Genomic DNA, 20,090 nt, shown 5'->3' with positions numbered 1-20,090 from the left:
GTGTAGGTGTAGGTGATTAGGCTTGTTAGGTAGGCGTGTGGCTGCTATCTACCAGTGCCTTCACAGCGGAGGGACTGCACCAGTCTACCAGTGGGTGCTCAAAAGTTGTAGGACCTACAGCAGTATTTCCGGATCAAGGTTACGAATAATGCGGTATGTCATCGGGTCACTGCCCGGTGAAGTGTTTGGAATAATTGATGTTGTGTGAATAATTGATTGAAGTGTTTTGAATAATTGATGTTTTGAATAATTGATCCATAGCAGCACCTACATAAATGTAGGTGCTGCTATGGATAGCTGTTGATCACCTATTTATGTATATTGCGGTTTCCGTTCCAGAGCTGCAACCGCCGAGGAGGTACAGGAGTAAGCGTCATGCTTTCTTTAGGATGACTGTGCCTTGCAATTATTTATAGAAGATATGTCAATTTTATCTTTGTATGGCAGCGGCGTATTGTTTCGCTTGTTTGGTTCGGAGACTGATGCGCTTTATGCGCATTTTAGGAGATCAACTGTGTTACTGGTGTGTCCATCCTTTGGCTAAGCTCCTCCAATCTTCGCATTTATGCAGGACGTGTGTGGCGGCAGCTGGCGTATCGCCAGTGCGAGCATTTTCCTGAGTGTATCTTTTGACGTGCTCTTCAAATGCCAGTGTACGTTGTGTGAGGTTGGCGCAAATTTGTCGATAATCAGTTTCACCTGCTCGGAATATCTTTGAATAAGTTAGCTTGTCTCTTCCTCTCCGCACGAGTTTCCTCCTGGTTTATAACTGTATGGAGATAATATTGTGGTCTCTATGGCGTGCTTCGGCCACGCAGGCCCACCGTGCAGCGTAACTGTTCTTCGTGAAATTGAGGTCGGTAATAGTGTGTCTTGAGACGCTAATGCCATTCCATACTATTCCAATGGACACACAAACCGGTTGCAAATAAAAAAAATGGTCGCAATCCCGGCGAACGTTGACGCCCAGGAAAGCTGTTGTGCGGCACTACAAATGTTGGTGTTGACACTTTCTCGCAGTTGTCTCCATATGCAAAGGCAGCATTTGGCAAATTTATAGTCAATACTCCTTTAACGTTCGGCGTGTCTTACAAATTGTTCCGCTTAAGCAACAATCCAGATTATGAGGACGAAATAATCAGCCTCCTCGGCATTGTCTCCACAATTTTGTGGCCACGGCTAGTATATTTTAGATAATGCCGCGATATGAAAGAACTGGGAAAGAGTCCGCCGAAGTCAATGCGTTTAACTTAACCGAGCCTTAAATAAGGATTGCGGACTTTAGAGTTAAGCTTTGGGGTAAATTCTTGGGGCCGCCCATTGAAATATGGGCACACATTATTATGGTGAGGTCAATCTTAGGGATGCCACAAAGGTGCCTGGATTTTCTAGAAAAAACACACACTTGTAAAATGACTTTTTTCAACATAACGTAAAGTGAAATTGGCGTAGAAGTTTAGCGCTGAAGACTGGCAGCCGGTGTAGTAAAAGGACTAGCATCATGACAACCCAGGCCCGAAATTAGGAGTCTGGAAAAACAGAAAGGTTACTGGAAGAATTAGATGATATTCGAGGAGAAATATCTATTGTGGTTGTCAGCGCGTAGGCGCGGTGTTAGTGTTGCAGAAGATCTTTGTGTGGTGGAGAGCACGGTCCTAATACAATATTTCGTTATTATATGTAGCCGCGAAAAGTATCGCGTATTGTTAGTATTGAAACAATGGTTTGCAATTGTAAACGGCGTACGCTTAACGGGGGCCAATGCTTCACAGAAACTCTTTAGCAGAGTTCGAGTGCCATAGCTTCGCTTTATTTCCAGAGTTTATTGAGCATTAGGACTAGGTAACAAAATTTAGAGAGAAGCCCGGTCAGTGCTTGCACTCTGGGGTCTTTTCCTTAAACAATACAATTTCTATGCCTTCGTATTCAAGCAAGGTCCAAGCCACTCCAAAGCTTCATAACGTCACTTCCTCGAGTCTTCTCGGCGATCCAACCTTTGGTTGCTTTGATCTGCTCCGCAGTGAAGTAGTTTTTCCAGTCTCCTACGATTCCCTTGCGCACAAAACCTGACCCCTTGTGCGTATCCTTTCGCATAAGGAGAAGTTTTTGTATGTGAGCCAGGTTTTCCTCCGACAACCCAGATGAGGCCTTAGCCATTTCTTCCCTTCGGCTTCCCGGAAATCCTTCGCACAAGTCCTTCATGCTCTCAAGGCTGCATGCATCCAATAGTCTACAGACCAATTGCTCGTCTTCGTGGAGAGCCTTGCCGTGGTCTTCACCGAGGGATTCGGCTATTCTGAGAACCTGCGTTCTCGTGTCTGCCTTGAGCTCCTCGTAGGTGAGGAACAGGGCATTGGGGTCGCTTCGCCGACCGTACCACGGCAGGAGGTGGTCGAAGTAGTCGCCGTAAATGACCTGCATTGGTAAAACGTAAAGACGTATGAAAATCACATAGGTTGGGAAACTGCCACACACAAAATACCACACAGAATTGTAGCCACACAACAGGCAATAATACAGTTTGAGGACGGCGAAATGCTCTAAGACCAGAAGGCTGGGCTCAATACACACTGAAGGATCCGACTTAATCATCATCATCATCATCATCACCACCAGCCTATCTACGCCCACTGCAGGGCAAAGGCCTCTCCCATTTTTCTCCAATTACCTCGGTCCTGTGCCAACTGTGACCAATTTATCCCCGCAAACTTCTTGATCTCATCTGCCCATCTAACTTTCTGTCGCCCTCTGCAACGCTTGCCTTCTCTAGGGATCCACTCTGTTGCCCTTAATGACCAGCGGTTATCTTGCCTTCGCATTACATGCCCTGCCCACGTCCATTTCTTCTTCTTAATTTCTACTAATATGTCTTTAACACCAGTTTGCTCTCTGACCCACTCCGCTCTCTTCTTGTCCCTTAATGTTACACCTATCATTTTCCGCTCCATTGCCCGCTGAGTCGTTCTCAATTTAAGTTGAACCCTCTTAGTGAGCCTCCAAGTTTCTGCCCCGTAGGTGAGTACCGGTAAGATGCAGCTGTCATACACTTTCTTCTTCAGCGACAATGGTAGGCTGCTATTCATTATCTGAGAATGTCTGCCATATGCACCCCACCCCATTCTGATCCTTCTAATTATCTCTGCCTCATGGTTGGGATCTGGGGTCACAACTTGGCCTAAGTAGATATATTCGCTTACCACTTCCACTGCCTCGCCCCCTATCTCAAACTGCTGTGCTGTCCCGAGGTTATTGATCATTACTTTAGTTTTCTGCATATTAATTTTCAGGCCCACGGTTCTACTCTGTTCGCCCAGTGCGGAAAGCATGCTTTGCAATTCGTCCCCCGAGTTACTTAGCAAGGCAACGTCATCAGCAAATCTGAGGTTACTGAGGTATTCTCCATTAACCCTTACTCCCACCTGTTCCCAATCCAACGTTCTGAATACTTCTTGTAAGCATGCTGTGAATAACATTGGAGAGATTGTGTCTCCTTGTCTGACACCCTTCCTTATAGGTATTTTACTGCTCTCTTTATGGAGGAGGATGGTAGCTGTAGACCCACTGTAGATATCCTCTAGTATTCTTACATAATGCTCATCTACCCCCTGGTTCCGTAATGCCTGAATGACTGCTAGGGTTTCGACCGAGTCAAATGCTTTCTCATAATCTATGAAGGCTATATATAGGGGTTCAGTATACTCAGCGCACTTCTCTATCATCTGATTGATCGTGTGAATATGGTCCATTGTTGAATAACCTTTACGGAACACTGCTTGTTCTTTAGGTTGACTGAAATCTAAGGTTGCAGAGATTCGGTTAGTGATTACCTTGGTAAATACCTTGTAGACGACTGACAGTAAGTTGATCGGCCTGTAATTTTTCAAGTCCTTCATGTCGCCGACTTAATACTACCATCGATTTTCTTCTTACGGCAGGCAGCTTTCATCTTCTATATCATAGTAGCCTCTTGCCAACAGCACTGCAAAGGGTTTGATTTTCTTTTTCATAACGTTCGACAAGAAGCTAATAGTGCGAAACAGCCCCGAGTGATGACGCACGCATGACATGCTTCAAAAATGAATGAAAAGTGATGAAGAAAACCCACAAATCATAATTCTCAATAACGCGTTAACGCATTACCAGAAGCACGCCTCTTCGAAAAAAAAGTATTCTCGTATCGCCATTTTCATATATCGCAGTGACTGCATTCAGGGAAAGGAAAATCAATATTTTGGCACGAAGATGTCCCACATTCATCTTTGATTTCTTTGTTGCCTATATATCAATATGAAAGCTAAGATTACGTCGCAAGAAAATACTGCTAATAATAAAGCTGATATACTCTTCACGTAACAAGTCCGAATGCCAGTTCTTCCTTTCTTCCTATCCCATCCGACTACGGTGGCTTAATTTCTTCGGCCGAAACATTTTAGGCGATATTGAGCGCGTAAAAGTGAAGGAGAAGTTGCATGAACCTTAAAGATTATGTCATCTTTGGTCCATGTGCATTTTTCTTACAATTACGGCAATTCTAATTTTCGCTTTTGCCAACAACATACGATGCCTACAGAAGTTTTTATGATCCGTAGTTTTCGTAATGGAAGCTAATTATTGTGAGATGCCCATATCAACGGCACCTGCGGTAGGCATATCTGGAAGGCTGTGCCTAGAGCGCCGTTCGACGGTACTATAGGCTTTCCACTGCTGGACGTCCGCCGGCGTTTCGGAAAGAAATGCAGCGCCTGGCACTACATCATCCAACTAAAATATAGTTAGGTTACCTAAACCACACGAACGTAACCTAACAAGCAGAACATGCCCTGAAAAACACAGTATAATCATTTAAAATGCGAAAAACTAACCTACGCCATGAAAATTATCGCTCATGTAATGAATCTTGATTGAAGTGTTGTTGTCCAAACCGTTTCACTAAACAGTCAATCCCGGGGAGTATGATGCACCGACCGACGGCTATCTTTACCGGAGTGTGGTCGCTCTGCACGATTCGTATCCTTCAGCTGGTGCACCCTGGACTGCTTGCCATTCGATCCCTCTCCAGCGGACTCGGTTCTCCTGGTTATAAATCGCCTTGCACATTTTTTAAAGGTAAAAAAACTACCTAGGCAGGAGCCAGACCACTAAGGTTGTACGGAACCCCTACACCACCACAACAACAGGCGCTTACAACGGCGCTGGACGGCACTCAGGCCATGTCTGAAGCGCTGAGCTAGAGTGCCGTCGTAAGGCACTCCAGACACTGGATATCTTAAAAGAGTTGTGAGGTATTAGCCCCAGCTTTTGCGTGCAAAGCCTCATCATCTGTTTTCTAATTAATGTAGACAACATTTTTCAGGCCAGTGACATTTAGGATCCCTAGAGCGAGAACCGTACTATGCCAGAAAGGAGACTTACATTAGGTGCGGCACACGCACACGTTTGCCTTTTTTACGTGTCCTGTGATTTGTCCTTGTTCTCAGAGTGCCTCCTGTGGTTGACGATCTCATGGCAAGAATGTACATATCAGTTCGTACTCATTCAACTTTTTTTCGCCTTCGGGTCTACGAAAGTTGAATTAAGACAGCATTTTAGTCAAACTACGAGTTAAATTTTCTGTCGCCTGAATTACACCTGATGCTATAAAACGCCCGGTAGGAAAAATATTATTTAAATGTGCTTTCTTCACTACTGAAGTAATTTATACTGGAGAACGATCCCCTTGTTTTCTATAATTTCAAAGCAAATGTGTCTCCTTGTAAAAAAAGACAATTATGAAAGACGTCCTTACCTTTCCTGCAAGAAACAAGTCCAGGAATTTTCCAAACGAGACATCAGTGACAGACTTAGGTGTCATTCCCAAAACGAAGTGGTAGTAGGAGACTGCACAATCGTATGGGTTTCTTGCCACATAGATGTACTTAGCCGTGTCCACTGGCTGGAAAACCTCAAGCGGAAGATGGGTCATCACGGGGCCAAACCTGGATGGATGCTTGGCGGCTTTAGCACCAGTAAGCTCTAGGTATGGTGACATGCGATGGAATTCCGCGAAGTCACCAGGATTGTTTCCACGGGTAATGATGTTGTAGACGATGTACATTGTCCACGTCGTGCCGCACTTCGGATATGTAACAATGATGATATCTCCGTTTCGCGGCTTGTACTTCATTGCCGAAGGCACAGTTTCCTCGCTGAAGAATTTGTGCATCCTTACGCCATCAATGTCTCGGTAGGATTCGATGTCCAACCTTTGTTATGCTTCTCTGAAAATAATCGGCCACAGAAGCAATTTAGGTTGGGAAAAATTACAAACGGACAAACCATAAACACATCCTTAAATAAATCAAAACCCCAACTCTGCTGTTACCCCCTTGTTTGAACAATAGTTAAAAGCAACAGACAGAATAAATTTTATTGGATGAAGGAAGTGAAATAATCGGTTTCCTCACTTCAGGACCTTGTTGCAATGGCCAGACGTCTCAGCCCAACCACTAGGACGAAGCTGATTTTAGAGGCTAGAATTAGCTATTTCTTCCTTTCACTGCTCCACGGAGGGGTCAGAAAGCAGGGAAGAGGGTGGAGGTTAGCTGAAACACCCACATCACGTGATACAGAGTGCAGGGCGCATTTCACATTCGGCACCTGTTGTTGTAGTGCATTGGCCGCAATAAGTGAAGCTTGATCGAATTATGAGGGGATTTGGTTCGCAGGAGACAGCAGGAACTTTCCTCTTTCTTGCGGAGAAAAAGGGGATAAGGACGGAGCGCGAGGATCTGGTGAGATTCAAATAACGGCAGATCTTTTGGAGGATGGGGGGAATGGTACTAGAAAAAGTGGTGGCTGGAAAACCTGTATACGCAATGCCTAATGCCCGCAAGTGTACCGGAATCTTCGAAGAATACGAACATGACCCTAATTAATAAGAAAGGTGACATGAAGGACTTAAAAAGTTGGTGGCTTGACAGCTTTCTGTCAGTCTACGAGGTAGATACCAAGGTAATGGCTAACGGAATGTCGACCACCTTAGATTTAGGTTAATCCAATAAACAAGCAGTGTTTAGTAAATGTTAGTGAACAATAGACAATATTCACACGATCAATCAGGTGATAGCGAAATGCGCTGAGTATACTCAACCCCTACATGTAGCATTCATAGTTTATGAGAAACCGTTTGACTTGGTCGAAACCTCAGCCGTCATTCAGGCATTACGGAACCAGGTTGTAGACAAGCATTATGTAAGAATACCAGAGGATACCTACAATGGGTCTACAGCTACCATCTTCCTCCATAAAAAAGCAGTAAAAACCTTTAAGGATGGTCGTCATACAAGGATACACAATCTCTCGACTGTTATTCACAGCATGTTTACAAGAGTTATTGAGAACATAGGATTGGGAACAGCTGGGTTACTGGAGAATACTTCAGTAACCTCCGATTTGTTCATGCCTTCGCCTTGCTACGAAGCTCGGGGGACCAATTCAAAAGTATCGTTACAGCACTGGACAAGGTGAATACAATCAAGGGCCTGAAATATAATGTGCAGAAAGCCAAATTATTGCTCAATGGCCTCGGAGAGCACAGCGCTTTGAGATAGGTGGCGAGGCGGTTGAAGTTGTAAGATAATGTATCTCATTAGGACAGGTATTGACCCCAGAATCGAACCATCAGGCAGGGATATTTACAAATATAAAAATGGATGCAGTGCATTCGCGAGGCATTTTCAGATAATAAATGGGAGCCCACCATTGTCTCTGAAGAGGAAAGTGTATAACAGCTGCATCTTACGATGCAGAAACTTGGAGCTCACTAAAAGGCTTCAGCTTAAATTGAGGACGGCTGCGCGGGGATTTGGAACTGAAGATGAGCGGTGAAAGGTTAAGGGATAAGAAGAGAGTGAAGTGGTTCAGAGAAAAAACGCGCGTTCAAGACACATTAGCAGAAATAAAGGAGAAGAACCGTGGGTCATTAAGGGCAACAGCGTGGATCCGTACACAAGGCAAGCGCGGTAGGGGGAGGAAAAAGTTTGGTGGGCAGATGAAATCAAGACATTTGCGAGGATGAATTGGTCGCAGTAAGGACAGGACACGGATAATGTAGATCTTAGGTGAGGCCTTCGCTCTGCATTTGGCGTATACTTAATTGTTATGATGATGATAACGATGATTATGATGATGGTGGTGACGATTATCGTATTTAGTGTACTCCTGGTAAGAAGTTCAGGCGACCGTCGCCTTTAGCCTACAATCTCGCGGCACTACGCTGGTTATAGATCGAGCAAAGACATCACCACCATGGGAAACCTGATCCGGTGTACAAGAAATTCATACTCTTTTCTTCGGAGGGTACTGGTTCTAAAGTTTTGTTGAAAAATTGTTACGGGTATTGGAGCTTCATGACTTCGCTATTAAGCTAGTCCTTTTCTTAGGCTGAAGATTGTTCCCGCCGAATCATGTAATGATTGTAGGTACCAAAATTTAAATACAAGTGGAAAGTGGTTGTTAGAATTGAAGCAAAACAGCAATCGGCCCTTCCTCTTTGTAAACCAAGACGCCCAGTGAAGCTGTCTGTTTTTGGAGAGAACAATGCGGAAATTCGTGCTGTGGTGCACACGAGGGGCCAGGCATTGTATTGTGTCTTATGTGTAAACGTTGGGGAACGCGTAAATAAATGTGGCCCTCAAGGAATAAGAAATAATGAACTATCAGCCCAATTATGTGAACCCTCAAAAAAAAAACCTTGGAATTACCAAGAGGTACTTTTAAAGGCGTAATGCAGTGTGTGGAAGCGATGACGTACTTATGAAGTGTACTACAAGCTGTGCTGCCCTCATAAAAAATCCTGTGGTGTTTTTGATGTATTTCTGTAGAGTTTTGTCTTCCTCTTGTGTAGAGATTTTGTAGAGTTTGTGAAGAATTTTTTTGACGAGCTCTTGACGTGTTTCAACAAGTATTTGGCCACGGAGTTTCTGTAGAGAGTTTGACGAGTGATTTTCTGTAGAACTTCTGATGTATTTTTGCAGCCTTTTTACGTACATTTATGCGTACTTCTTGATGCACTTCTCATGGAGTTTCTGTAGAGAGTTTGACGAGTGATTTTCTGTAGAACTTCTGATGTATTTTTGCAGCCTTTTTAAGTAGATTTATGTGTACTTCTTGATGCACTTCTATGGCTTTTATGATGACATCTTATGTACTTCATGACGTATTCTTACGGAGCTTCTTCATTTATTTCTGCGTACTTCCTGACGTGTTCTTGCCATTTTTGTAATGGGTTTCCTGAACTACATGAATATTTTAGGTCGGCAAATTGATACATAATTACACATTTTACGCTTTGCTGCAAGTAAGTGTTATTGGGCAAAATAGGGGCATTTTTGGCAGTCACAAGATGTAAATCGGTAGCATTGATAGTCACACATAAATTTAGTCAGACAGCGACAGCTAGCTGAAAGGCCCGCCATTCAAAGCTGCTGAAATATACAAGCAGAGACAAAACTCAGCGACTCACGATCGATTTAATTCTGAGACAGAACTATGCAGCTGACTGACCGACAGCCTTGATTTTCCGTAACACTACGGACAGGAGGGTCGCCTTGATTAGCTGCTGTGGCACGGCAAACTTGGCACATGTGCAGGCTGGAAAGAAAGAAAAAGCAAGCTGATATCAGAATACAACATATCAAAAGTAACATTTTTTTTAAATATCCTTTTTTTGCTGAAGTTCTGTTTTTAGTTTGACTCTCTTCGATGCTGATATTTAGCCCATTTTTAATTTCCTTAAATGCTAATTTGATGATAAATTCTTAGCAAGAATACACTAATTCTCATTTGAATACTTGTGTCATAGCTTGAATTTTTTAAGGTTGCATGTGTGCTAAATTATTTTTACATGAACCGTACCAGCAGTGGTAGTAATTCAAAAGATTTTGCTCACATATACATGATCTCTCAGTATAAAAAGCCACCTCATGTCACCAGACGTTCGGCACCAGCAAAAATGACTGAAGGCTAATAAAGTTTTATCTGAATCCCCAGAATGACAGGTTACCTGCCAAAAAAAGCTATCCAATAAAAGCACCAATGACTTGGGTTCACTTACGAATAATGTTTGGACACCTAAATAGCTTGTGCGCCTGTATACACAGGACACCTATGCGGTTGTCATTCTCATTCTCTGTATATGTCCGTTGTTATGTCTTGTGCAGTTGTAAGTAGCTGGCACACATGAGAAGCCCAACAATTTGTTTTAGGCAATATAGATGTCCACAGGACCACTGCTGTACAAGGAAAGCTCACTAAGTGTAAAAAGTACTGATTATTATTTTGTTGTAAGCAGCTATTATGCAGCTTCGATGTCTGCTCTCTATCAATTATCATCAGCTATTTTGCAATGCCTTGACTTTATTTTAGCTTTCGAATTCATTCATTGCTGAGACGTGCGAAGGAAAGTTTGATCCCCCGCTTAAGCGGGCGAACATGTGGATCCCCCGCTTTGATAGAGGAGAAATATCCAAAATACTATCCACATTAAAAACCACTGTTCTGAACGATGTGCAGGAAACAAGTTGCCGTAATTTATGGACAATTTATGCTCAGATGTCAGCTATTTTGAACGCATAGTATTCTATAGCTAGCAACACGTAGTGTTGAACGGCTTCGAGCAAATTTTCATTCATGGTTTTTTACCACGGTAGCTTTTTCCCATGCGAAAAACCACTAATGACATGATGGACATTCCATAATAGCCAGGCTGAAGACAAAATACATATAAGCAAAACTCTTCCAACCTACTACCATTGGTAGCGTGGTTCATGTCAACACTGCTTAGTATGCTGGCAAGGGGGCCTTGGGCAGACATAAGGAAAAACACAAATTCACAAAGAAAAGTTACAGAGCTTCCTTAAATATATTCGGTTCGTTTCAACGAAAAAATTAATGCAGGTTAAAAAACTGTTGAAAGGAGCAGAGACTAAGCGGCACAGAAAACGACCTGCCTTGTGCTGCCATAAAGGGTGTCAAATAGAACAAAAATAAAACAAAGGATGCTGTCCGTGTGGGGAGACGTGAGCCAAAGCAGAGCAAAAATAAGCAATGGGGTGAACTATTTTGTCATGAGCAGCGCCAACAAACCAAAATGTACAACTGTAGTAATGTTGGTAAATAATCAGCTCCACAGTGCAAAACATACAGAACAAAGGGACAAGAAAACACAGGACAGGCTCTGAAGTTAAACAAAAATATGCCGCCAATAGATGCACAAAAACAAAATTTACCCCGATGAAAGCCTCGGGCATTATTGGGTTAAGTTTCTCTCATTTTTTGTATGCATGCTGGGTATACATTTTTGTGCAACTCCAATAAGTTTATTTTAGTTGACATTCAGAGCGTGTCCCATGTTTTCTTTTCCCTCTGTCCTATCGGTTTTGTGCTGAGGATATAGACATGCACAATTGCAAGAAACGCAATGAAGACGAATAAACTACAATTGCTACACACTACGTGAAAGTCCCTAACAAGGATTTCTGTCCAAAAATTTTTAAGTAAGCATTGAACCAAATATTTCAAAGCTGGAGCTATACTAAAAGCTTACTGTGTATGAAGAGATCGTGAAGGAAGTTTGAACAGCCACAGGTACGGATAATGCATGTTGTCATATTTATAGCTTTAATAGCAGCAAAAAAGACAACAAATTTTTTGAGTAATTTTTAAGTTTCAAATGTCCCTATCAATGTGCACAGCTACGGATAAGTTGTCACCTGACAATTATAACCAACCAAACTTCGCACGCCCACAGAATAGTCATCAGGCACAAATATGTATGTGAAATATTTCCTTTTCTTTACTGTTCATGCTCTTATTGGGGCAGCCAAAGGTACACTGGCACTAAATATTGAGTAGAAAGTGTTCACAATTTACATTAAGTACAGTAGTCAAATCCCGTCAACCCTAATAAACCGAGCAATAAATCCTTCAAGTAAATTTTGCAAAAAGCCATAACTTGCTTGATGCTTGAAAAAGTTTTCTAGCAAAAGAATATGTTACCAGGCAAATTGCCGCTTCTAAAACATGAAAAAAAAAACAGCATGAAAATTGGACCTAAGCTCACAATTGCAAAAACACAGGACAAGAACAAGTGCTATTTCTCAGCTGTTCATCAACACAAAGAATGCGAAATATCGCGCTGGTGCCCAAATGCTTCAATAATGCCAGGCGTTTCGAACAGGCCGAACTTCCCGACATTTCTATGTGCATCCAAAAGAAAAAATTGTGTGTAAGGTGTTGAACCAAGATTTATTTTTCTCTCTTTGCGTCACACAATGCATTAATGATTTAGCCAACGAAATGGGCACTGACCACTTGCGACAGGTAAAATTGCGATTTGGACCACTTGCCCACCATTTCCTCCCCATTGTGGGGCGTGCAATCGTGACCAGCAATTCAGTGGGGCTAGGCAAAGCAGATACCAACCAGCCCACAAGGTCATAAAAGCTTTTATGAAGGGATGCTCAGCAGGGCACTACTGTTAAGTTGAATCGGTCTGAAGTTTTTTCACGCATATTTAAGTTTTTTTTATCATTACGCGCACTGCTTCGGTTGACGAGAGGGATGATCTGCCTTTATAAATCCAACTTGGTGGTTCTACGCGCTGAAGCTATATCTGGTCTTGAGGGGTGCAGTAGTGAAGTGCCGGCACTTTCGTTTTTTTTCTTTGATTCCAAAATTGGCTGCCGTGGCCGAAAGAACCTCTTGAAATGGTTGGCATCATTCGAGATACAGCAGCACATCTGCGTCTCCACAAAAGTTCAGTATATACATACATTTAGTGTGCAATAAACAAATGAGAGCCAGCTCGTACCTTGTGTTGTTTAGATTGTAAATCTACATCAAGCATTCGCAGTGCTACGTTGTGTCGGAAAAAATCTAATCTGCACAAATAATCACCAAAAACCGCACTGGTGTAAGATTGCTTAAACACCTTCAAAGAGTCCCTAGTGAAAAAATGACGACTTCAGATCACTGAAATTCCGTTGTGCATGTAACAGGAAGACGAGGTCTGTAAAAACCATAAAAGAAACATGTTCACCCACTTTTGCATAGACTGCCTAACAGTCGGCGGCGCCCGATGAGGAAACAGCCTCGGTCCTTGAAATAGGCCGCACCAAGAAGTCATTTTGAATGCAAGTTGCACCAGTCAGCAGCCTGCAACATGTAAGTTATTAGCAAACGACAGGCCAGACACCAGAATCATACTCTGCCTTAAACCTGCGAAATCCCAAATGCTGCGTTACTCTGATCACCAAGGTGTGTTGCACACTAAAATTCATTAAGCTGGAAATTCCTTAAGTGACCCAAATTTAACAGCCATTCTTGAATATTTTTACTTGGTTCTGAATGGTTAATTTACGTTTGCGATGCTACAGTAACAGTACGAAGCGCAACCAGCGCTACTCATACTACTGTACCAGTTACGACATGCGTGTAGTTCTGACGCTACAAATAAATTCGGGTTCCATACACTTTGTTCATTCCAACATGTCACGACCAAACTGAGCGTTCAAAAAAGATTAATTATTCAATCGAAACGCGAAAAAAACATCCAGATGGCATTCTAATCTAATGCTGTACGCTCGGAAATCATTCGATTTATTATTTTATTCTAATGCTACACGCACGGCAATAATTCAATTTATTGTGCACGTTTTTTAACTGAAAACTATTATGACGGGAAAAAAAACGGCATCTGCAAAACGAAACAAAAACCAAGAGAGCCGATCATGCTAAAAGTACACGATTTGCGTTTAATGCATACACACTTATATCGTACCCGCACTCATATTCTCATATTCGCACTCTCCAGCTTCCCTTATTTCATTTCATATCAAAACATTCGGCTAGCAAAACAGAACAGGACACACACACACTTCACCAAACACAGTGCTAGAAATCGCGTGGGAATTGATTCTGTTTACACACGCAACGGCCAGGTACAAAGGTCTACCGACAGATCTGCGCAACGCACAAAGCGAGTCAGTGAAATCGTTAGGACTAAGCGCTTACGCGGACCGCAGTTCGCGAGCAACTCTGCCGACCCTGCTACGATAAATACATATGACAAGAAAACAAAGTTCACTAGTACTCACTTACCTTCACTACTTCGCAGTATTTCTTCGTCCGGTAGATAAATCCGTGGTAGTCAAATCACCGAAACAACGAAAGTTGAAGGCGTGCACAATGGACCTTTTTCCAGTAGCGTTCTGCGCATGCGCGGGCTGCCGGTCCGCCATTGTTGGCAGGCGCCTCCGGCAAAATAAACAAAAGGGCGCCTGCATCCCCCCCTCCCCCCCCCCCGGCGCTTTCTATTAGGGGAGATGCTATGCTGTCCAGCGCTGCGCGTTTTTATTTTTTTTCTTTCAACAGCTAAGTGGGTCTGTAAGTGCACACAAAAAGGGCTTTCTAGGGAAAGGGGCAAATATATTTGAGGCTGACCACGCTGGAAGCAATGGAAGCCAGTGAGGGAGTAACAAAAATGAAAAAAAGTAAAGAAAAAGGGGCGCTTCGACCCCTGCAAATTAGTCACGGGAACGACGCCTGCTACCATGATACTCACTTTAAAGGCACGGGTGACCGGTTGGTGCGGAATTGGGGCTACAGTACCAGGATATTTTTTGTGGACGAGTTCTACGAAAGCTCGACTTTTTGTGGGCGTGCATTGCTGCCAATTTTAGTTCGCCGTGGCGGCCGCTAGGAGGATCGGTACTGGAAAAAGGTCCATTGTGCCGCCAACGGCCAGTAGCACCCGCACCGATACGGAGTGCAGATAGGACGGTCGGGCTCGCCGCGCAGCACTTTCCTGTCTCATGTTCGTCCGAGGGAAAAACTAGTTCCTGAAATGACACCCACCTTGAAAAAAACGCGTGGCGAAATAGATGCCCAAGTTATTGGTAAATACAGATATTAGTTGCTAATTATATACAAGAAAAGCTTGAGCGTGGGGTTTTTTTAAAGGAAACAGTAATTGTACCGACAATGTAGATTACGGCATTTAAGGCAATTTCAGGGTCTACGGTGGAAATACAGCTGGCGTGGGGTTGCGGGCGCCGTAATTTTACGGTTTGTTCTGAGGCCGCTACTAAAAACGCCGATCGAGGGACTTTAGCCGCTACCACTAGCAGCGCATTTTCCGCAGTTTCGCGCGTCGACATCGCCCCGTGTTGACGGTGTCGGCAAATGCACGGCGACGTGAGCTGAAGCGGGAGCGCCAGGAACACCCGAAAGCAGACGACATCGTCCGGATTCCATGTCTATCTCCTGGCTTGGAGTCATTACTTTCGCAGAAAACAATGAATTTCTTTTTAACCTACGGTAATCGGGTGCCTTGAGGCAAATTACAAGCTATTTCTGTTCGAAAGTGCGCATTCCTTCGTGGCTAGCTTGGCTTCCATCGGGGAGACCGGGGATTTCGGATAGCTTTTTGCGAGTTAAATACGGGAACTTTGGCTACATCGCTTGTAGTGTTAGCATTATGGGCTTGTCTGCAAGATCGGTGCGTAACGAACAAAGTTTATTAAAGCCAGAAATCTAGCGGCGCATTCAATTTCATTCGCGGCTACCGTAGCTTGCATAGGGGGAACGATGAAGCGCGATTGCTTTTCTTGGCTCAAATAAGGGAGCTTTGGTTACATCACTTGCATTATTAGCATAATTGGCTTCGCCTCCAAGATCGATGTGGAAAAAACAAGCGTTATCACTGCTGAAATTTGTCAAATACAACCAAAACGAATCACCCGACAATATTCGTTGGCAGCCTCTGTTAGTGTACCAAATTCTTGCGCACGCGCGTACCGTCCGGCGTGGTCGAGTGGTTAGGAGCTTCGGCAATTGCGTTATGTTTTGAAAGTCCATGGTTCGAATCGTAGAAAACCCCTTATTTTTTTTTTGCAATGAGGGTATCATAGACAAAAAAAAGGCAGAGTACTTTGCAATTTAACCTACAAGTGACGTTCGACGGTAAGCTCACTATCAAGGCAGCACCGAAATTTGCTTTGCTCACACTTTGAATTCATGAAGCTGCAGTCGGTACATACACTCAGGTTAAATCAAGTAGCAAGTAAAGTTGTGCTAATTACGTCTTCGTTCATCATCCTATCATATTTTGTTCATATTTGACGACAATGACCCCCCCCCCCCAAAAAAAAAAGAAACTTACAAGGCTTGTTGGCAATGTCGCTTGTATACGAAGTTCTGCACTAAGTCCCTACCTCCTTCCGTGAGGTTCGGTATTTACTGGGCTACTGTTTTGAAGGTCAAAGGTTCGAATCTTCACACAAAGTGCCGGTTATTTTTTGGTGATAGCTAGATCACCTATTTTGTACTGGCGTAAACAAAGGGTACCAGAACACCTTTCCTTTTAAGTCTGACTAACCTCAGTAGCAAGGCAGCGCTAAAAATTTGTTTTGCTCACGCTTTAAAGTCATCAAGCAGTCTGTACATTACTTCTAGGTAGGACATCAAGTTGTAAGGAATTTGTTCGAAGTGCGTCTTTGTTCATGAGGCTGTGTTGTTTTGTTCAGATTTGACTGTGATAACTTGAAGTACATTTTGCAACGTTTCAAAAATGGCCCGCAAGCATTCTTGTAGAGCAAAGAAAGTGCATTTTGTATGGCAAATCTAGAATGCTAATTACTGCATTTAAACAATTGAAATAACTGCTCATAAACGATCAAAATAATTTAAAAGTCCTGCAGATCGAGTTCATTGAAACGTGCTCAGCAACGTTCGTCGACGCAGTGGTTGACGCATGACTTCGCCTGTTCCATGCGTTTGCATGTGGTTGCGGCTTCTTGCAGCTCTCCTGCGTGATGGTGCGGCGACGCCGATCAACGCCGACGCTCGCGCGACGCGTGAATCGCGTGTACGTGTGTGTGCGCGCGTGTATCGTATTGCTTGGATGGAAGGACGGCCGCTGGTACACACGAGTTATGATGGCAAACAATAAAAGTGCTGGGGAGCTGGCTTATAATTGAGTTAAAGTTCACAGAGTTTCTATGGAGAACTAACTGTAGAAATTCTATAGTCTTATTGGAGGCTTTGATGAGTGGAAGCTTAATGAACTTTTATGATGAAGTCACAACAAAAATTCTACAGAGTATTCATAGAGGCCTTGAGTTGTTTAAGTTCACAGAGCTTCTATGGAGAAGTGACGGTAGAAATTCTACAGAATATTCATAGAGATGTTGAAGAGTTTGCTCTTAATGAACTTTTATCGGGAAGTCACAACAAAAATTCTACAGAGTCTTCATAGATGCCTTGAGTTGTTTAAGTTCACAGAGTTTCTATGGAGAAGTGACGGCAGAAATTCTACAGATAATTCATAGAGATGTTGAAGAGTTCGCTCTTAATGAACTTTTATGGGGAAGTCACAACAAAAATTCTACAGTCTTTATAGAGGCCTTCAGTTGTTTAAGTTCATAGAGATTCTATGGAAAAGTGACTGTAGAAATTCTACAGAATATTTATAGAGGTGTTGAAGAGTTAGCTCTTAATGAATTTCTGTGGAGAAGTAGCTATAAAAAGTTTGTAGACTTTTTATGGGGGCAACTCCATAAGCTCAGAGTTCCTGATGAGTTTCTGTAGTATTTCTTGTGACTCCATAAGATCTCCATGAAAACTCTACAGAAATTCGTAATCCATTTTTGTGAGGGTGTCGAGCTGCATAGGAGGGATTAACCCAACCTGAAACTATCAGCACATCCCGCATGTTCGACAATCACTCTATTCGGCACACAGTAGCCAGAAATGTCAAATGTGACAGACGCTGTGTCGTATGCTCGTTTAAAAAAGACTGAGACGGCGGGCCAGGGGACTGCTTGTTCCCGCATTGCTTACAATCCTCTCCCGTATGCGTTCTAACGTCAGCCGTGGCAGAGGGGATCAGTACAGGGCAAACCAGCAGTACAAGGAGCCTCACCACGTTTTTTTTTTTTCACATTTCGGTGGGTAATTCAGGAAAAATTCTAGAAATATTTAAAAAAATAACAGTTATACAGAATGTCAATTTAATCTTTAAGTTGTTATGGTAACGATACACCTTGCATCCAAGGAAATCCATACTTTCTAAATACAAGGTCTAATCTCAAGGGCAGAGCTTTCAAGTATAGACATGGTAGCGCAATTTTAGTTTTCTGCAACAACGCGCCGAAACGTTCCCGTCGAGACGTTTGCGGTAGGCAACACACTTTATAGATACAGAGCCGGTGGTATTGGTTTATAAATACAAACGTGCAGGTTCAAGCCTAATAGTTAAAATTGAATACCCTTATGTGTCAGAATAGTCACGGTTAGTCAGAAACATTTGATGCGCGCAGCAATGTACAATAGAATACAATATAATAACTAAAAGCGCAGAAAACCGCGGGACCAAGAGAAGAACTACACAGGACAAGCGCTTTCCTGTGTAATTCTTCTCTTTGTCCTGCGTGTTTCTGAGCTTTTACTTAGTATGTATTCATACCAACTTGCCCACTTGTCGGTGCTCCTAAAATACAATATACAATACAGTACAATATAGCGTGAAAACTGGGAACGAATTTGAATTGAATAGGAACTATGAGTAGTACGTAATTGCATCGAGGCATCTTACCTTGTGCTCGGGTTTCTATGCAGTGCGTTCTCTGCTCGGCTCGGATATAACGTCCGTCCGCTGAACTTAGTTCGTTATCTGATGTTAGCTGAAGAAAACTGACTGCGGTGGAATGTCGCTATCATTCTCTGTGCTAACATCAAAACAAAGGAGAAATTGCGCTGACATTTCAAAGAGGCTGTAGCCCCCTCTCCCGCTTGAACCAAAACCTAGGTCGCCTGTGTGCTCGGAAAAATATCTAGCATCCCTAAGAGTATTTCAACAGTGTATTCCCACACACTCGACATATCTTCAGGACGCATGCACCGAAGGTATTGGCCGCGAGGCCCACCACTGGAGAGGCCGGCGCTGCGATCGTTTTGACGTCACTTGTAGGATCACCGTTCCTATCTTGCTGCGTAGTTGGCTTGCAGCGCGTGACACTTCGCTTAGGAAGCGCGTTCTAAAAGTGTTTTCGTGTTAATTTCCTTCGTTTGAAGTTAATTCTCAGTGCTTCAAGCGCAGTTCGACCTCATGGGGAATTTATAACCGTATCAACTGTGGTAGGTTACCCGCAACCATCATGAGCGTGGTGGTGTACTACGTATGCGACCGAAGCGTAAGCAGCGGCTTGTTTCCCCGATCAACAATGTGGACTACGGCGATCGCCGAGTGAAGTTTCTAGATTTCTCTTGTTTGCAAGAAATGTATAAAGCAGGAAATCGTGAAGCGTTAACTGCTCGCAGAAGCACACGCTCCCGCCGTGCCTGCCCGCACGGCCGACGGTGCGGCTCGAACCGACGCAGCTCGCGGCAGCAACAACAACAAAGAAGTTACAGATTGGTGAAAGTGGATGTTAGTGTGATGAAAAATTCTGATAGGTAGTGTCATCAGCTGTGGTTTTCAAAGCGATGGTCAAATATCTGCCGCGATTTACGCCGACCGGCCGCGGAGGTCGGTCCCGGCAGCGCCGGCCCGTTCACGCCGGTGAGGCGAGCGGCCGAAGGATGGCTATGCTTGCGCGCAAGAATCGGCCGAGGCCGTGCAGGTATCTTGATCGTCGATCGCTTCAACGGAAATCACCGCGCTTACAGAGTTTACAGCGCGGTGAAACGTTTTGTTAGGGGCTGTCACTCGCAACTCTAACGGCGATGAAATATATTCTGCGACGCCAAGCCTGAAGTTCTCAACATCCGATCACGTGCATCCGAAGCCGGCTGCGAGCTGTTGAAGGCCCTCCCGTCGCGCACGCGCGTGTTGCGTTTGGGTTCTTCTAACTTCTTGGGGGCCCCCAACGCTCGGCTCTCCATTCTAAATCTCCCCAATTACCCTAAATCATTAACGACGTGTTTCGCCTCGTACGCAGGCTCGCCTTCTGTGAGCAGTCGTGAGTTTCGAAATTGATGCTTGAGAAAGGCCGGCTCACTTTAAACATACAAAACACGCTGCAATTATAAATTACCACGCCGAACACCTA

The 20,090-nt window shown here is 43.6% G+C and overlaps 1 protein-coding gene and 1 long non-coding RNA gene across 2 annotated transcripts; both read right to left on the bottom strand.

Annotated features, from left to right (window-relative positions):
- Positions 1–1,801: 1,801 nt before the first annotated feature.
- LOC144149088 (sulfotransferase ssu-1-like) lies at positions 1,802–18,888 on the bottom strand. Its single transcript, XM_077680624.1, has 3 exons — positions 18,635–18,888; positions 5,786–6,257; positions 1,802–2,415 (listed from the first exon to the last, which is right to left on the bottom strand). The coding sequence occupies exons 2-3, from the start codon at positions 6,200–6,202 to the stop codon at positions 1,927–1,929; spliced, it is 906 nt and encodes a 301-aa protein (XP_077536750.1). The 5' UTR covers positions 6,203–6,257; positions 18,635–18,888; the 3' UTR covers positions 1,802–1,926.
- On the bottom strand, positions 9,491–14,225 carry LOC144149312 (uncharacterized). The gene is made up of 3 exons (XR_013318262.1): positions 14,140–14,225; positions 13,083–13,194; positions 9,491–9,630 (listed from the first exon to the last, which is right to left on the bottom strand). It is a non-coding gene; the product is annotated as an uncharacterized LOC144149312 (long non-coding RNA).
- Positions 18,889–20,090: the final 1,202 nt, after the last annotated feature.

The sequence above is a fragment of the Haemaphysalis longicornis genome, unplaced genomic scaffold (assembly GCF_048455015.1).
Source record: "Haemaphysalis longicornis isolate Haplotype H1 unplaced genomic scaffold, Haemaphysalis longicornis Haplotype H1 scaffold_8, whole genome shotgun sequence".
NCBI classification, from domain to species: Eukaryota; Metazoa; Arthropoda; class Arachnida; order Ixodida; family Ixodidae; genus Haemaphysalis; species Haemaphysalis longicornis.
This window is presented reverse-complemented; position numbering and strand designations above follow the sequence as displayed.

What these genes read in the sequence shown, in the direction of transcription:
- LOC144149088 (XM_077680624.1), bottom strand. Translation starts at nt 6,202, where the DNA reads ATGCACAAATTCTTCAGCGAGGAAACTGTGCCTTCGGCAATGAAGTAC. An exon ending in ACTTGTTTCTTGCAGGAAAG is followed by an intron (nt 2,416 to 5,785) that starts GTAAGGACGTCT and finishes TTACCAATGCAG; the next exon opens with GTCATTTACGGCGACTACTT.